The following is a 19,306-nucleotide window of genomic DNA, read 5'->3' as shown; positions in this document are numbered from 1 at the left end:
ACAAGGCATTTAGTTTTCAAGTGCCTTTGTAAGAGGCTGTGGGACGTACTCCAGCTGAAAGGTTCATGACTTCTTAGATGATACATTAAATTCCACTTACCTACCTATCCTGTGGCTATAAAAGTAGTCAATTTTCAGGATTCTGAGTGAGAAAAAAAATTAATAACCTTTTCAGCCTCTCTAAAGCAGCTTCTTTCATTAAAAGCATTCCTCATACTAAAGAACATGTGCGAGGCTATTTTTCTACTGTTACTGGAAAATTAGATGCTGTAGTCACTGGGTTACACCTCACAAGACAGTAGCAAATTTGTGTCTGGGATATCATAGTTACTTTGTAGCACTGCTTAATGTTTGATGTCACAGTAGATGTTGGTGAAATTAAATTTCAGTGTAATGCCTATAAAAAGACCTCACTAAGAGGCAGTAAAAAACCCTCCAAAACCCCAATTTCATCTTTAAGCATGGAAAATATTATTATCTTTTTCAAAGTGAAAATAATTATAATAATTTAATAACTTAATATGAATGAAATCTACAAGTTATTTTAGTAATGAATGAGCACCCACCTTGGATGTGTGAAAACAGACACTTTGGCTTTAATCATTATTCAATAGTGTGCACAGGACAGCTTTCAAAGACTGCCCTATCCATCTACTGCAGCCCATAATATCTTCCTGTATAGGTATGCTACATATACTATACATATTACATATTTATACACACATACAGCAATCATTTTGCCACTATCCAGACATAAGAGCTATACTTCTACCTATAGCTATGGGTCTGCAAATCACTTTTCACTGAACTAATGGAACTGCTGAATTGCTGAGAATGGGAGGACAAGTGGGTGGATGGAGGAATTGAGGTAAATACTACTTTTTTCAGAATATTCTTTCTTTATCACCTTGCTTGTTCACAGCCACATCATACAAAATTTAAACCATATATTATATTATCTGACTCTGTTTTTGAAGCCTTTGTGGTTAAGGAGATTTATAAATAACTACAATTTGAGACTTAAGAACTGAAACCTTGGATTTTCACAGACAGATACTATATAAATAGTAGTTTTGCTCTTTTCCCATGCTTCATTTTTGGCAAGGTCTCAGCAGCCATTAACTAATAAACTGAACTCAAGATCAATGTTTTAAATCATTTTACAGCTGTGATTACAAACTGCTTTCATTTAATACATAGAGTTGGTTTCTAGCAGTTCTCAAGGGAGTAACTGCTGAGATCATGCTAGACTTGAGAAGGATAAATTCAAAATCACCACCAGAATAGCATGATTTTAAGATACAATCTCTTTCAATCCGCAAAGACTATGCATATGTGCTTGCTATTAATGTAGGAATCTCAGATTTATCAATGTAGGAATCTCAGTTTTCTGACAACTTAAGGCATCTGTAGCTAGAGCCTTGATGGTTAAGAAATATGAGGCTTACAAGGATTGTTGCCCCTTTTACCTAGGATGCTTTTGCAGCATAGGTAGCATTATACATCCTAGACCTATAATCAGTGTGGTATTCCTAGTTTAAAAAAGTGAGACAAATAATGAAAGAAAACTGAGATAGAAAGTAGATGAAATTAAAAGAAACGTCATAAAGTGAAAAATTGTGGGAGCAAGGGACCCAGAAAAATTAGAAAGGAGAAGAATCACAGGCACTCTATTTTTAGTTTAATAAACTAGTCACTCATTCACCATATTCCAGCACATTATATACATGTAAAGAAATTAATTGTGAAAGAAAGGATACACTGAAATTTCTCTGAGAATGAGATCTTATCTATCACACTTGCATCACACTAACCACTGTAACTGGTGGCTTTGTAATCAATGCAGAGACTTTTTTTGTGACACAACATACGTGTTAGTTTTTACCGTCCCCTGTATCTTCCAGTGCAAAGCCAATTCTGACAAACAGGGAACAAGATGAAGTCTACAGGAAAAGCTTCTAACATCGCATGAAGTTTCAGGAGGCTATAGAGAGAAGAAGCCTGCATGGCACTGCAGTGTGACACAGCTCTCCTTTCTTTAATTAAGGGAAATCTGTGTGGTCTACTGAAGCAGACAGATAGCACCCCTTTAAATAATTTCATTAGTATACAAGGCTTTTGCTCTCTGGCATTCATTTTATGTTTTTATTCCCCATTTTTGCACATAAATTTCAAATACTTCAGGTATATTACACCTAGCATTTTATCTCCAGAATATAACAAATAGGTAGACATTTTAAAACACAGGCTAGCCTTCAAACCAGCAGTGTCAGGCACACTACATCTTAAAAACAAACAAAATAGACCCTCTGCTATATGTATGTAGCTTTGCTTTAAAAAATAGTAACTTTTTTCAATAAATTTTTAACAATTGAGAATTAATTACACCAAATTTAGTAATCTCTTCTTTAAAAGACTGCTTCTAATTAAAAAAACTGCTTAGTCAATGTTATCTCCTGAGAAAATTAATACTATCACCTTTCATTTATTAGTATCAAACTTTATGGCATGAAATTATTTCATAGAGAAGCCAAATACCTGCTTAATCACAAAACCCCCCAACATATAGGCTAAACTTATTTGATAAACTGAATAAGTAAAGTAAGTGGTAGCTAACATAAAGGAAACCTAAAACTGAACTTTTCATTTTTGCAGCAACGTGTGTTGTACTAAGTAATTGAAAACACATCTTGGTATTGACTTCAAATTAAAAAGTAGAAGCAGCTGAGATGCAGAGAAATCCTTCTTTTGCTTTTAGGATGTTATTTATAATTTATCATTTTATTTTATCATTCCTGCACTCACACACACAAAACTGAAAACAAAAGCAAAACTGATATTCATGGCATTTCTAGATTTTCAGCAATAACATTTTCTTGTAGTAGACTGTTCTGGTGTGATCGTTACTGCAGAAAAGATAATACTCAAGGTTCAGATTAACAAAGGCTGAAGATCAAAACTGGCTACCAAGCTGAGCAGGTACCAGACTGGGACACTAATTTTCAAAACACTGAAGTACAAACTACTTATGCAAACTACATGCATACTTTCATAAATTGGTAATTAACACAAACTAACCTAAGCATCTGTTCATGCAAATAGCTGGTTTTGAATGTCAAATATTCAAGTTACAAAAGTTTCTCTAGTGAATTACACCTTTGTGCTTTGTTGACAGGCACAGGTAAAATTAACCTCAAGAAGAAAAAAATCATATCATTTATGATGTTGATATAGAAGAACAGATGATAAATATAGTTAAAAGAAGAAGAAATACTTAGTACAGTCATTTCATTACAGGCAAAAATAAAGGAAATTCATAAATGAATGGTAAAAATAACAGGATAGATGGTAAAAATAAAGGATATTCCTAAATGTAATAGAAAGAAATCTTTGAAATGAATCTATTATTTTACTACCAATGATAACATGACAACCTACATAATATTCAGCAAGCAGATTTTCTGGTTTTAGTCCCTTTTAGTCTCAAAATAACAATTAACCCTACCACTAACGGACAAGATTGTCATCTCAGTTTCAGCAGACAACATCTTGAAGTACTTCATGATTATCTGGAAATAAACACCAATGCAAAGGAAAAGAGAAGTTGCTCAGTGTATTTCAGAAGGATTACTAAAAGTCTCAGCTGGATAGTCACTTTTTTTTGGATGGTCTCCTACTTTACTAATTGCAGACAGTACTATATGAATAAATAGCCCAGAAAATCCCAGAAAGCCATATCATCTTGATTAGTGATAACAAAGTTTAACTTTAGCACTCTTAAGTGGCCAGAAAATATTCTGAAATTTAATAATTTCTTGAATTCCAGAAACAGAAGTGCCAACAAATGCATTTTCTATGGGACAGTGATTTTGAAAACAGTCAATTTTAACTGTTTGTGCACAAATCTTGACTTCCATACATGCCAGACTTTAAGTAATGTGAACAGACTGACTGAAATCAAAGAGATTAATCACAGTGTATAAAGTCTGATAAAATTATGGACTAGAATATTAAATACCAAGGCAAATAGCAGATATACTATTGAAAGCACATCTCCTTAATCTCATTTTAGAAAATGTGTTACATAAAACTATCAGGGTCCCAAAGGTAGTACCTAAATAAAAATGAGAAGAAAATTAAATACATGTTTCAAAATTGCAAGTCTGATTATTTTACTTTAAAAAGTTGTAATTTTCTGGGGACTATTTCTTTACAAATGAAAGTTGTTCCACAGTATTTGCACAGGTGATACTGTTCAATTGTGGACACATGTTATTGAGGGAGGTTGCAAAGGCAGAATGGCTAGTTCCAATTAAGTGATCATACCTGTTACTGTTTTTGTTTTGACAGGACTGCTGGCATACTCAGAGGCTTGATTTGATTGCTGCCTTGCCAAAGGTGCACTTCCAACTGATGCTTCATCCTCTTTTTTTCGAGTTACTGACACACCAAGTGGAACAGTTCCTACAGACTGCTAGAAAAAGAAGCGCCTTGTGAACCACTCAAAACCAAAACATATTAATATTGAATTATGACACTGTCATGAGAAGCATGTCTTAAACTACATATTTTGAAATGTATAGAAGACAACTTGAAACAATGATTAGAGCACATATATTTTGAAAACAAATTATGAAATGCTGCATTCAGACTTGCACTTGTAATTCTTTATTTTAGTACTGTTAGTCTGAGGAAAAGCTCTACGATAACAAAAAAAGTAAAATATAATTTATTAACTTTAAATACCATGCCTGTCAGCCAATCAAGATGCACATGAATAAACCTGGATGATCACCAAAACAAAATAATTATCTAAATGTTTAATGGAAACTGGAAAATTTTAGCCAGATATGAAGATCCCAAAGTTTTGCAAAGAAATTTATCAACCTTCATTAAACTTCAAAAGAAAAGATGCATTGTTATTTGTATATTATTGTATTTGTTTCTCATGTTTTAAATATATAATTTAATTCTGACCACTACTGATTTTGAATTGTTTTGTCTTTCAAGCACATCAAATAAATGAAAAACTGCTCAAAATATGACACTGTTAAACAAAACTGAATGCATTAAAAACTAGTTTGAAGGACTGCATCCTTATTTTAAGATTAGAAAAGAGTGATGTGTATTAATCCACATAGGTTCTGGAACTGGAGGTCCACAAATGAATACAGTCTATTGGCTTTGTTGTTATTTTTTTTTATTAATGCAAGCCAGAAAAGACAAAATCATAAAAAACCTGGATCCTCAATTTTGTTGTACAGTTGGCCATTAACATTTTGCTGTAGCATTAGCTGCTATATAAATTGTAGATGTATCCCTGTTGACAAAAGCAGAATACTTCTACCGTTGATTTTGCAGAGGGTTATCATTTAAAGAGGACAAAAGTTTTTTCTAAAGATCAGACATTAGGATTACATGCATCTTGATCAATTTTTGTGTAATTTAATTTTGTTGGTATTGGAGTGAAAATGTAATCCGTATAGCTGGGTAATGAGAAACCTCACACGTTGCATTAGGAATCTCTGTGGGAAACAAATTCGTGTGAGGCGGGCAATGTGCTTGTAAATTTTCTCCAATAGAAAACAGATCACTGAATCAAGCAGTGTGCAACACGTGCACACATACAAAACCCCAAAACAAACAGAAAAATCATTTAATTGAAGGAAAATGACTTCCAAACGCCTTCACCATTTTCCACTATAAAAGTAAATTAAAATAAGAAAGACAATCAACCATTTAATCCTACTCCAGTGAAAACAATCAACTTGTATATACAGTGGTATGCAAAGTTAATAGGAAAACACTAATGTCAATGGCAAACAGAAGTCTCATCTCTCCTCCCCACTCTGAACGTACAGTCATCAGCTTTGTCTCCAAAAGCACTAAAAAGTCATTCTGGAATATAGTAACATGCTACTTTGGTGTCCTCTAGCCATAACAACAACAAAAAACCCCCATCAGCTTTGAAAAGACAAGTTTTACACCACACAAATACTTTCCACATGCATAGGGAGAGAGAGTCTGAAGTTTTGCAAATTTTCGTCAGACACTTTACATCACTTGTTTTCAAAATTTAGCACTTTATCTGATACAACATTTCGTAAGACAAAGCCGTCTGCAGCTTCCCATGACAGCAACTGTTGAGCCATGATTTGGCAATTCTGGATGTAACATTGCAAGAACATTGACTTGCCAAAGTGAAGCAAGAGTTTCTGAAGAATCAACACAAACAATATAAGACAGCACAAAAGACAACAGGATGGAAATACTGTCTGAAGAAGCAGTATCTATTTCTGAACCACTGAAGAAATGGATCAGCAAAATATAATAATAGTAAGTTACACCACTACTCATATAGTGAAAAACATCAAGGCTATCACAGCCAGACAAAGCTGGAAAAAATTATGACCAAATATTGAGTGCTTGAGTGCTAATCTGGACAATGAAACAGCTGTTTCATCTTTGCTCACTGAAATCAAGCCTGATGTTGCTGTTGATGACGCCCAGCACAATCTTGTCAGGTTTTTGGCAAAAGATTTCTGGTTAAAAGAATGCAGAAGATGAAAGATCAGTGGAAAAGATGGAAAAGGATCATCAAGATTTGGGTTTTAGCCACAAACTGATGAGGAAATTGTGGCCTGGGAAACAGCACATGACAAGAGCCCCACAGCTGTATAAGAAGATGAATCTGATGGGAAAGGAGACATTGCAGGCAAGTGTTATCATAACCATTTCATCACAAGAATCCCAAAAGCTAGCTATAAAGTAATACATAGTAAAGTTTAACACACCTACCTGGGATGTAAGCTTTATGGTTACAAATTGGTAGTGTTACAAAGAAGATAAAGAACATTTAATAAAGTTATGGAACTACGGCAACATTTATATGAGGTTTTTTTGTTGACACAAAGTCAAAATCAGATTCTGTTCTAGAATACTGGCCACAGTTTTATCAATGCAATAATGTTCTGTGGTTATTATACACTGAATACTATATTAATAATAATTCATGGTACTCAAAATAAGAAAATTTACTACTTTTCCAGTATAATAATTACAATTAACTTTTTAAGCAGTGGCTAAAAAACTACAGAAAAGCCATCCTTTTCCAAATTTAGATTTTATTGACACAAATAATCTAACACATTACACACCATGTTAAGTATGTGTACACAAAGCACACACATATGTATATGCTATTTATGCATGTAAATAGATCAACAGATAAAGGTTATATTTTTTATTTTACTTCATACTGTGCAGTCAACATGACTTTGGAAATGATAAAGATCTAAAATCAGAGAAAGGCACAGAACAATAATAGCTAAAAACCAATCTGCCAAAACCACCAAGCCCCAAGTATTTCCTGATTTATGTGGAGATATGCCAACTAACTGAAGCTAAAATATCCTGTAAAAAGGGCTAGTGGAAATTTGCCCCAGGTAGAATAAATTAATATTTTATTTTATTTGGGATTTTCAATAATTAAATATTTTATTTCTGAATTATAACTTCCCATGAGTGTGAGGCTGAAGAGGATGCAGGCAGATCTGGGAACATGAGAAATGCATTCTTAAGAAAGCTTGACCAACTGAGTAGACAAGTAACTTCCATTTGAGGGATGCCTATAGAGTCACCTCCCTGATAACAAACCAACAGCAAAAGAATATTCCAAGATAGGAACTTAAATATTATTACAAAAGGAAAAAAATGAAGCACTGGCTTGTGAAACATTGAATTCAGAAGCCTCAGCCCAGACATGGGTTGCCATCTTTGAAATGATACCAAAGCCAGCTATCCCATACAGTGGATGCTGCGTGCACACAGATTGATGTGTACATGTCAATGTAAAAAATCATTTAAGTCTTTGTAATGGGGACAGATGGCAGTTCTACTCAAGACATGGTGTTCTGTGAACATCTAAGATCACTGTCATGCAATCTCTATCTGACTCAGAGGAGAATATTTACCTATGCTGCAAGACTGCCCAAGCTGTGCCAGAATGAGCTCCAACAGCAAGGAGGATCTACCTTGCCCACCTTGTAACAAGTTCTAATATCACAAAATCAAAATTGCTGCTTGACTACAGTTACATTTGATTGTTTTCATTTCTGAGATTAATAATATAAGCACACACCTAAATTGCTTCAGAAAGCTCAAGCAAAACTAGGCATTAGGCCTAGTTCCCAATTAAAATGAAATTAATTAATAAAATTACATGAATTAAACCTAATTCCTAATTAAAAAGATTAGGCATGCCTAATGCCTGGGGTTCACAAAAGCACCTTCTTTCCTGGCAGATGAACTTGCTAATTCAAATGAAATTCTGTGACTGCTTCAGGTAGGAATTTCAGGTATGCTCAGAGAAGTGCTCTGCTGGGATAAAAGACCAATCACTGATTAGCTGTAATCTTTCCAAACTTATGCAATAAAAGCATTCTATCACCAGTTTCAAGGGGCCTCTGAAAGTAGAAGATAAAAGGTTCAAGTCCCACGTAGCTTTAGCTCCTTAAGTAAGCAGTAAGTTCATTCCTACATCCTTCCGAAACTTAATTGTGTTCCTTGGGGTAAGAGGTGACAGATTCTGATAGGGATAAACACAGTGCTTTTGGCCTGCAAACAATATCAGAAATCAAAACCTATTATAATTTGAGAAATCTATGCACACCAAGAAGATAATTATGTCTACCGTAGAAACATGCTTGTTTTATCGAAGCCTTTCCTGCTATTGACCAAGGTAGGAGAGAAAAACTAGAACTAAGGAAAGGCAACACAGCTCTACCCTCAACAGCCAACTTTGCTACAACATGGAAAAATCTTAAGTTTGGGTACTGAAATTTACCCTTACATTGTGTCATTCATTCATTGTCATTCATTCATTGTCATTCATTATCAGAAGTGTTTGGCTCTTAAAGACACAAAGATCTGCAATATTCCAAAAGTCATCCTAAACCAGATCAAATTAGAGGAATTGCTTGTTCTACATGAGTCAACTAACCAAGTCATAATGATAAAATTATTTCATCTTAGGCAAACATTCCAGAGAGACCTCTGGTACAGACCTCTGTATGGAGAATTGCCCAAGGCATACCATCAACAGTTGGTAATACCCTCAGCTCACAATGAGCTTTCCATAAAGCAGTGAAAGGATTTTATAACACAGTAAAATTACTAAAGATAATGGTAGAGAAAAGAGAAAATAAGCAGAGAAAAAAAGTTTAAGGAAAAAAATGGATTAAATTGAATTGCTAATGACCAATTCTGTAATTTACCTACTCAGTTGTACTGGTTTTGGCTGCAATAGAGTTAATTTTCTTCATAGTAGCTAGTATGGGGCTATGTTTTGGATTTGTGCTGAAAACAGTGTTGATAATGCAGGGATGTTTTAATTATTGCTGAGCAGTGCTCACACAGAGTCAAGGCCTTTTCTGCTTCTCACCCCACCCGCGAGTATGCTGGGGGTGCACAAGAAGTTGGGAGGGGACACAGCTGGGACAGGTGACCCCAGCTGACCAAAGGGATATCCCATTCCATATGACGCCATGCTCAGGAATAACAGCTGGGGGAAGGAGGAAGGGGAAGGGCATTTGGAGTTACGGCATTTGCCTTCCCAAGTAACCGTTGTGTGTGATGGAGCCCTGCTTTTCCAGAAATGGCTGAACACCTGCCTGCTATTGAGAAGTAGCAAATTAATTCCTTATTTTGCTTTGCTTGCGCATGCGGATTTTGCTTTACCTATTAAATTGTCTTTATCTCAACTCATGAGTTTTTTCACTTTTACTCTTCCAATTCTCTCCCCATCCTGCTTAGGGGGAGTGAGCAATGAAATATTTTAGCTGGCTCTTTTTTAGCTCTTTTGCCGTCCTTCTCATTTCCTTCCTCCTTAAACTCAAGTGAACACAAGAAGTTAATTAAGCTTGTGTAATACTTAGATGATTTATACATATTTTTTGAAAATGTTTTATGTTGATTTCATATCTAAAAGCTCTGAATAATGTATAAATAGAAGAAAATACAGTTGTTTAGTGTCAGAAAATGCAAAGAAAAACATGGATTGGCTTTGCCATATCACCTTTTAAAGAAACGATGCTGCACATTATACCATACAGTATACAAACAGACAGCAGAACTTCTTACTACAAACTGTTTCAGTAGTTTCTTCTATTATTACTGGGCAAATTTATAAATTATAAACTCGCAACAAACATATTTAAATAAGCATGCATCAAAAGCATGCAACAAAAGCTCTGTGCTTGTGTTTTGTATATATAGGCTTGTTATTTCATTTCTGCCAAACAAACTCTTACAAGAAGCATTACTACTCATGATTAAAATCCAGTTATGCCCCTCAGAATGGCATTATACTGACCTATGTCCAGTATCACCAATTAGATAAGAGGCGATAATGGACAAGACTACAGATACAGAAGAGGCTTATTTTACACAATGCTTCCACTTCAGCAAAGAAATTTAAGAACTACACCACCTATTTCTAGTAGCCATGAGAGAAATTCAAAAGCAATATGCAGATTTGTTCAAGCACTGAGAGAGTGCCTCATGGATTTTTAGACTGCAATGTTCTCATTGTTTCTGTGCTTCAAAGGGGACAATGGAAAACTTATACATGCATGTTGAAATTCAGAATGGATAAACAAGTTACATTTACATCCATTTACCCTAGAGCACTCACCATATAGCCACAACAGAAACCACACAGATCATTATTCAAATACGTAACAGCAGCCACATTTTAGCATGCACTGTCTCTTTGTAACAAAAAGGTAATACACTACAATGCCATTCACTAAAAGCATCTGGCACCAAATACTTCATTGTATTAAAAAAATTACGCAGAAGCCTTAAAGACTAGTTCTATTTCCAAATTTTCCTTTTTTTTTAGTTTAAAATAAACGTGAGGAAGAATAACGTATGTAACTTGCACACCGTACAGAAACATAACCTATGTAGAAGGGTTGTACATTAAGTGAATTTCTAAATTCTAACATTTTCTTCAGATAAACACTAAGTCCAGTCCCCTTCTCCTGAAAACAATTGTCATATGTATTCTTCCTAAAGACATAAAATTCCATATAGGAACAAGTTAGAAAATTTCCTTCTAATAATAGGAGCAGCAAAAAACTTTACTGTAGTCTTAATACTCAAGATTTTAAAATCTTTTATTTCTAGCCTAAATATATGAAGAACCTGTTTATATTCACTGATTATTGCGCTAAACTTAACTTTCCATTTAAATAGCTTATCTCTCCTTTTGGTGTTTACCTTTAGTCAAACTTTTAAAATCCTCATTTATCATTCATCACATTTTTTCAGACACCATGTGGCGTAGTGTACTAGATACTACATAAACATGGTTAAAGAGTTTAACAACTTAATTGTACAAAATAGACATACCCGGTAAAGGAGGGGAGAAAGTGTAAAGAAGTAACATCTGTACAAACCAAGTAACATAATGGCCTCAGCTACCACACTATTTCTACAATTATTAGCCACTGGGAAGCAAGGTGCAAACAGAGGTAGGTTTAGCAATAGTCTAACAGTAATAAATGAAAAGGGGTAGTCCTCACTGGGTTGCATGTACTCCCATACCCCAACAGAGCAGTCCTTCATTGTTCTGTTCCAGTTAAAATCTCAGTAAGGCCAAAGAGAATTACATTTCTTGGGGCTTCATCACATTAATCTTAAAGACGACACAGTATGGCTTTATGGAAAAATCATTGGAAAATTTATGTGTTTTGTAAAAACACATTTACTTTTATGCTTACTTCTGTCCTATCCCATTTCAGCTTACAAAGTTAAGTATGTTCTGATATTTCTAACTTTTCATGCTTTCAGACAAAACCACACCAACACGGTTACATTACACATAGTATTTCGGTAAAAATATAAAATATACGTACTACCAAATAGTCATTATAAACTTAAGAATCCCAGAGTAATAATTAAAAGGCAAACAAATCTGAATAAGTTCAGTATGTAAAGGCATACTTGTCTCTGTGGGGAGCCAGACAATCCTAGCCCTATCCTGTATGCAATCAGAAGTTTACATGGCTATACTTGTGGTCCCAATTAATAATCTGATTTAACTTATTGAACTCATAATGTTATTACTTGACAGAATGTGTATACAGAACCACACGTACTGAAAGATTTTGTGACTCTGTTTTCAGATAAAACTCACAATTTTGACTTACTCAAAATGACAGAGCAAGAAATTGTATTAGGTAGACATTAAAATTTAAAATATCTTAACATTTAAGATCTCTGAATCACAAAGGAACTTCTAAAGTGATGTATTTTCTTTTCTTCTGTTGCATAAGACTGATGGCTAGAATAGAGGAAGAAAAGAGCTTTATCAATCAATATAATTTTGACCATAACACTTGCTTGAAAGCATCATGCCTTACAGTTGTTTCATTAAATGTTCAAAAATTATGAAGGTTGTACAGAGCATTTTTGTTTTGTTATACAAATTAAGACTATGGTAACAAGCTAAACCCTTTCTAATAAGTAATATACAAGGCCATAACTTTGGCTGGAATCCTTATCCTAGGATAATTACAGTATTACATAAAGAAAAAAAGTCTTTGGTTAAGAATAGTTTAATACAGGTCTAGTTTTCTTTTCAAATAAAGTTTCTTCACAACTACTACAGACATTGTAATTTTTATTATTATTATGTGCAGTCTATTACCACAGTTATGTTAATGGTGAAACTAGAATGATCTCAACAGTTTGGTATATAAATTCACATTTAAAATAATTTCAAATGACTAAGCAACTCTAAATGCTAATAACATTAGAAATGTGATACAGTAATTTTTATCAGAAATAGATCACAAAAAAATTTAGAAGACTGTATAATGTAATGCCACAAATTACAAAATAACTACTTAATCAAAATTTGGTTAAAAATTTTGCCACTGGTGATCAAAACCATAGACAAATAAGTTTCCTAATGTAGTCACTAAACCTTTCTAGTTACTCAGTATACAAGGGCAATCAAAAGAGAAAACACTGAGTAACAGCTGATGATATACATTAATGTTAAGGAAGAGGAGGAATTAGTTAGGGACCTGTTACGCCATCTGGACACTCACAAATCTATGGGACCTGATGGGATCCATCCAAGAGTACTGAGGGAACTGGCTGAGGTCCTTGCCAAGCCACTCTCTATCATCTATCAGCGTTCCTGGTCAACAGGGGAGGTCCCAGAGGACTGGAGGCTTGCCAATGTGACTCCCATTTATAAGAAGGGTCAGAGGGAGGATCCGGGGAACTACAGGCCTGTCAGCCTGACCTCGGTACCGGGAAAGATTATGGAACGGTTTGTCTTGAGAGCACTCACACGGCAGCTCCAGGATAAGAGGGGGATCAGGCCCAGTCAGCATGGGTTTACGAAAGGCAGGTCCTGCTTGACCAACCTGATCTTCTATGACCAGGTGACCCGCCTAGTGGATGAGGGAAAGGCTGTCGATGTTATTTTCCTAGACTTCAGCAAGGCCTTTGACACTGTCTCTCATGGCATACTCCTTGAGAAGCTGGCATCTTGTGGCCTGGATAAGTGCACTATTCACTGGGTGAAAAACTGGCTGGATGGCCGAGCCCAGAGGGTCGTGGTGAATGGGGTGAAATCCAGTTGGCGGCGGGTCACAAGTGGTGTTGCCCAGGGCTCGGTGTTGGGCCCTGTTCTGTTTAATATCTTTATTGATGATTTGGATGAGGGGATTGAGTGCACCCTCAGCAAGTTTGCAGACGACACCAAGTTGGGAGGCAGGGTCGATCTGCTTGAGGGTAGGGAGGCTCTACAAAGAGATCTGGACAGGCTGGATCGATGGGCTGAGGCCAATTGTATGAAGTTTAACACGGCCAAGTGCCGGGTCCTGCACTTCGGTCACGGCAACCCCATGCAGCGCTACAGGCTTGGGGAAGAGTGGCTGGAAAGCTGCCCGGCAGAAAAAGACCTGGGCGTGCTGGTTGACAGCCGGCTGAATATGAGCCAGCAGTGTGCCCAGGTGGCCAAGAAGGCCAATCGCATCCTGGCCTATATCAGGAACAGTGTGGCCAGCAGGAACAGGGAGGTGATTGTTCCCCTGTACTGGGCACTGGTGAGGCCGCACCTCGAGTACTGTGTTCAGTTTTGGGTCCCTCACTGCAGGAAAGACATTGAGCTGCTTGGGCGTGTTCAGAGAAGGGCAACCAGGTTGGTGAGGGGCCTTGAGCACAAGTCTTATGAGGAGCGGCTGAAGGATCTGGGGTTGTTCAGTCTAGAAAAGACAAGGCTGAGGGGAGACCTTATCGCTCTCTACAACTACCTGAAAGGGGGTTGTAGTGAGGTGGGTGTTGGTCTCTTCTGTCAGGTGTCTGGAGATAGGACAAGAGGAAATGGCCTCAAGTTGAGGCAAGGAAGATTTAGGTTAGATATTAGGAAAAATTTTTTTACTGAGAGGGTTGTCAAACATTGGAATGGGCTGCCCAGGGAAGTGGTTGAGTCACCATCCCTGGAGGTATTCAAAAAGCGAGTGGACAGGGTACTCCAGGGCATGGTTTAGGGGGCACGGTTAATGGTTGGACTTGATGATCTTGAAGGTCTTTTCCAACCGAAATGATTCTATGATTCTATGAAATAACCAGGCTCAATTACATTTTGGAAAGATACGTAACAGTATGGCAAAAGTAAATAAACAGTCTGTTTCAAAAAAGAGGTATACCAGGAAATGTTGTGCTGCTCCAGTTACAATGCAGGAATGAAGAATAACTCAACACATTTAAAAACAGTGTAAAGTTATTAAAGTGATAAAACAAAAATTCACACACTGAAGTTTTTCAGATGGTGCTGGTGCAGAATGGGCTTAACGGAACTCATATTAATGTTTGACAATCACTATCTAACAAGGTCATTTACACACAAGAAACAGATCATGTTATCATCCTCCCACTTCAAGGGCTCAGTATGAAACTTCCCTGATGTGCATAGTGTTCTATAATTATGAGACAATATCAAAAGATTTTTATATTTGCCACTTAATAATTGACCACTTATAACTGAGACAGAACATCAGGCTACACAGACCCCTAGTTTGATCAATTATGACAAATTTAAGCTTTAGAACATTCTACTAGTCTGCCAAACAACAGTAAAAAATAAGTTTAAAATCAGACAAAACCTGTGTTCTGTCCAGGTCAGGAGTATGGGGCCTGAAAATTAAGGTCAAGAATACATCAAAGAAAACACTGTGCCACACAGACCAACAGCCTTAACTTCTTATATCTTTTTCTGAGCACTTCGTGTGCAAATATGTGTTTTGACATTACATACAGAATCTGTTACAGCTTTCACTTATGTCAAGTTATGAACTGTATGGTTCACCTCCTATTAAAATGGGTTTTATTAAGAGCAGTGATTTTATAACAAGTTATGCAATTACTTGATAGACCACCCCAAATGGTTAAAACATGATTTACTATTCAGACGCAGGAGGTCTCAATAGTTAAAACTAGTTGCAAAATACTGATACTGAATAGTGATTGTCAAAAAACATTCTCTCTATTCTTTTAATTAAACATTATAAATGAAAAAGTTATGAAATTAAAATTTTAATGTGCAAAAGTTAACATTTTAAATAATTCAAAGTAAGATCAACAGTATGTACAAAGAACAGGGTGACAGAAAACAAATATGTGGAACAAGAATGCACTACTGGCATATATGGAAGAGAAAGTTTCCCCTCTCCCGACTCCTTTCCTCCAAAAACACATACCTGCTGAATGTGTCTACTAGCTCGTTTCTGAGGTTGGTAGGTAAGCCAAGTATACAGGACTGGATCAACATTAATTGCTAATCCTTGAACACTGGACAAGAGTACTGCACCTATACACCGTAGAAAAGAAAAGAAAATGTAAACTATCTGCTAAAGAATCTCCATATACATATTCATTTTTCTTGCACACAAATCATCTTTGAGGCAGACTTTTGATTGCATTGGACTTACATATTTATTTTAAATTCCGATCAAGAGTAATAATTAAAACATAACCTTCAGTAACTTTTTGAAAGTGAGAAACTTGCCAGCACTGCCAGTGTTATGGACACACACACAAAAAAAAGCAGAGAACTGCATTTTGATTTTGCTTATTACAATTTTTTGCCAAGAAAAATGTTTGTTTTCATGAAGTTGTGTGTGTAACTGAATACACACAACACCTTTCCTCAGATTCTCAGCCAACAATAACATTATGCAAGAAATGAGTCAACAAGACCCTTGACAGAAAGAGAAGAATATAATGCATGACTCCCCCCAACCTCAATAAAGAAAAACTTGGTCTAGGACAGTGGGTTCTTTTAATAGACAGGTCTACTTTAGGTTAGTGTTCTGCCCAAAGCTGCTCAGGACAAACATTTTTCACGTAAATGTAGTCATGAATATTCTTTAGTGGACTAGTTAGCTAAAATAAGGCAAATTTTTGAACTCTGCTAATGCTGACAGTCTCAGTACTGTGAGCTCTTTTTAGAATTTTATCCTAATTTACAATATATCTTATTTTCTTTAAATCTCACTTTTGAAGTCCTAGAATTACAAGATAGGGCTACTATATCTTCATTTCTTAAAAGTAAATTCTAGTTTTCTTATGCTTGTGAAGAAAAACTTACATGGGAACATTAAGGCTCAAAACAGGAGAAAAACTATTCTCAGTATCCAGAAATGTTAGCATATACTTCAAGCGAAGCACACTAAAATACAATTTAGGAAGCACTATTTCCGTTAAACCTGCATTAAAAATCTGATGATGTATCAGTGAGGTTTTTGTTTTAACAGTACAGATAAAGTATCTATTGCAGCAGAACTTAATGACAGAGCTGTAAAATTCAGAAGCAAATGGATAATGTAATACAAAGGTATCAATCATATTGAAAAAGTGTGGCAAGAAGTAATAAGCAGTTATCTTTTCACACAAGTTTTGCAATTTTACAACTAATAAATAAATGAAATAATGAAATAAATAATGTAATAAATTAAAAAAAGAAATCCTTGTTACTGGAGGGTCCCAGCACCAAGTTCTAGAGAATTACAGTAGTTCTGTAATTCAAAGAATCATAGTTCCTAAAGCAATACATACTACATTTACTCCATAGTATAGAATATAATTATGCAGCAATCTGAATTTAATAATAAATTCAAATAAATTCAGAAAGCTTGTCACACAATTCAATATACTTTCCAAAAACCAGCAAAAACATATGCCTCAAAACACATAATACATCACGAAAATTGTAAAGGGGGGGGAGGGGAGATAAGTTATGAGTTTATTGTATATAACAAAATTTTAAAACCAGCTGAATTCCAAATGGCAGAAGACCCACCAACCTAGGGCGATACAAGCAAAAACCTGATGAGTACAATGGCAAAATGAGAAAATGGCAGTCAAGAAATATACAAAGATAAATCATCTGCCTAGCACAGGCTTGGAGTTGGAACACACACTGTGGGGAACTCCTATACACAGACTAGTCTATGTGATCTGATGGTTTTAAATGTCAGTAATAAACCTTAGAAATAAATCCACAATTTAAGGCAAAGCCAATGTCAAACAAAGTAAAGGGGTAACATGCAAGTAAGAAGAGCAGTGAATATGCCTTGCGGCAGGATATGGAGAAGACTAGAAAAAGGAAGCAGAAGGTAACAGGATTGATAAAGTATATGCTACAATCATTAGCTTTTATAAGATACTTGGATGCCAAAATAAGATAATCCTGCATCTTTAAAGAGATACCGCCTGTTGTCAGCAATACTTAATGAAAGGTTTAATGTATATGTGATATGACAAGTGGGAGTCAGAGACCTCCCAAAGAGTGAGGAATAAAGTCAGCCTACAGGCAAAGTCAACAAAAAAATCCCACATTTATAACAGACTCCTGAAAAGGAAAAAAATAAAAATAAAAAGTGTTACTGTAGCACATGATGCTAGAAACTCAATTTAGTTTCTTGTTTACTGCAAAAAGTTAGCTAAACCTAAGAAGTTCAATACAATTCCGTCATGCTTTGAACTTAAACTATCTTCTCACTTCAATGAAGTCACACTAGCACAATCCCCTAAAACTCTACAGTACTGTAGAACAGAGAGCAAAATCGTTTTTTTTCCAGTTGTCTTTTGTCGTTGATAGCTTGTATATGGGAGAAAAAAGAATGAAAAAACCAGTACAAGTAGTCAGATAAGCATTACAGATATGCTAACATTATTTGCCTTTCAACTTGACCGTCAGGTAACTTTGGCTTCCTACCAAGCCACTTCTGTCACATTGAATTACTGAAATTTACTGCTGTATTTGTTACTCAGCCACTATATTCAAAGAGAAATTTAATGACCTATGTAAAGTTGTTTTCTGTGTAACAGCTTTCTTCAAAATAAGTAACTATGTAGTCAAAGAAAACTTTCTCAGATTTGCTCCCCCCCCCAAGCTCTTAAACTTGTGTTTTCATGCCAAGAAGTAAGAATCCCCTCCAGTTTTCAAGTAAGATCTCACTGATGTCAGGACCAAGCTGTAAGTTGGCAGTGACTCCTTACACGTCTAAGAAAAAAATTAATTGCTATTTTGTCTCTGTCAAAATGTGATGCTCGAGTTTCCTGCATTTCATTAAGATTGTGGTGAACTTTCCTTTCTCCCCTCCCCTTTTCTCCTTTTAATTAAATTTACATTTCAGAAAAAACAGACATTAGTCCCATACCATACTAGGTTTCCTTTCCAGATCCCAGTTCTTGCCAGAGTTATCTATTACATCGATCTAGTAAACGGTTTGAAAAGTAAGAATCAAACCCAACACCACGTAATCTTTGAACGTTTGAGAATTTCCTCAAAGTCATGGTGTCATTTGCCAGGCGCAGTCTGGGCAAATAATTTCTTTCCTTCCCAACTTTTGGCTCTCACTTGAAGGAACAAACCAAGGGGAGGCTGCAGGCGGGCAGCCTTGGAGGACGAACAGGAGGGAGCAGAGCACAGCTGCACTTGGCCCTCTCATCCTGCGGACGAGCTTCTTGACAAGCTTCCTTGGATGATGACAGCTGCAGCAATAGCACTCATCTTCCCAAGGGACTGGGGGCACCCAGAGGGTAACCGGGGGCCTCCTGCGCTTGGGTTGGCTCTGCCCCCACCTCCTCCCACCCTGAGTGCTGAGCAAAGGCTTCTGGAGGAGCAGGGAGGAAAGGGTCGCTAGCCTGGGGCTCTAGCCCTACCCTCTCCTTCAAAAGGGAAATTCAAGCATATAGTAAGTGGGACAAGAAGGGCATA

General features: G+C 36.2%; 1 protein-coding gene across 6 annotated transcripts in view; it reads right to left on the bottom strand.

The window, feature by feature from the left end:
* The window catches only part of VPS13B (vacuolar protein sorting 13 homolog B), a 486,767-nt gene that overhangs the window by 249,569 nt on the left and 217,892 nt on the right, over nucleotides 1-19,306 (bottom strand). For 5 of the 6 annotated variants that reach the window (XM_052788600.1, XM_052788599.1, XM_052788598.1 and 2 more), the window contains exons 20-21: nucleotides 15,783-15,892; nucleotides 4,327-4,474 (exon numbers count right to left, since the gene is read on the bottom strand). In XM_052788600.1, the coding sequence (XP_052644560.1) occupies nucleotides 4,327-4,474; nucleotides 15,783-15,892 (258 nt within the window). The remainder of the gene's footprint in view (nucleotides 1-4,326; nucleotides 4,475-15,782; nucleotides 15,893-19,306) is intronic. The other variant, XM_052788602.1, reaches the window with a different exon arrangement.

This window comes from Harpia harpyja, chromosome 5, assembly GCF_026419915.1.
Source record: "Harpia harpyja isolate bHarHar1 chromosome 5, bHarHar1 primary haplotype, whole genome shotgun sequence".
In the NCBI taxonomy this organism is placed as follows: domain Eukaryota; kingdom Metazoa; phylum Chordata; class Aves; order Accipitriformes; family Accipitridae; genus Harpia; species Harpia harpyja.
This window is presented reverse-complemented; position numbering and strand designations above follow the sequence as displayed.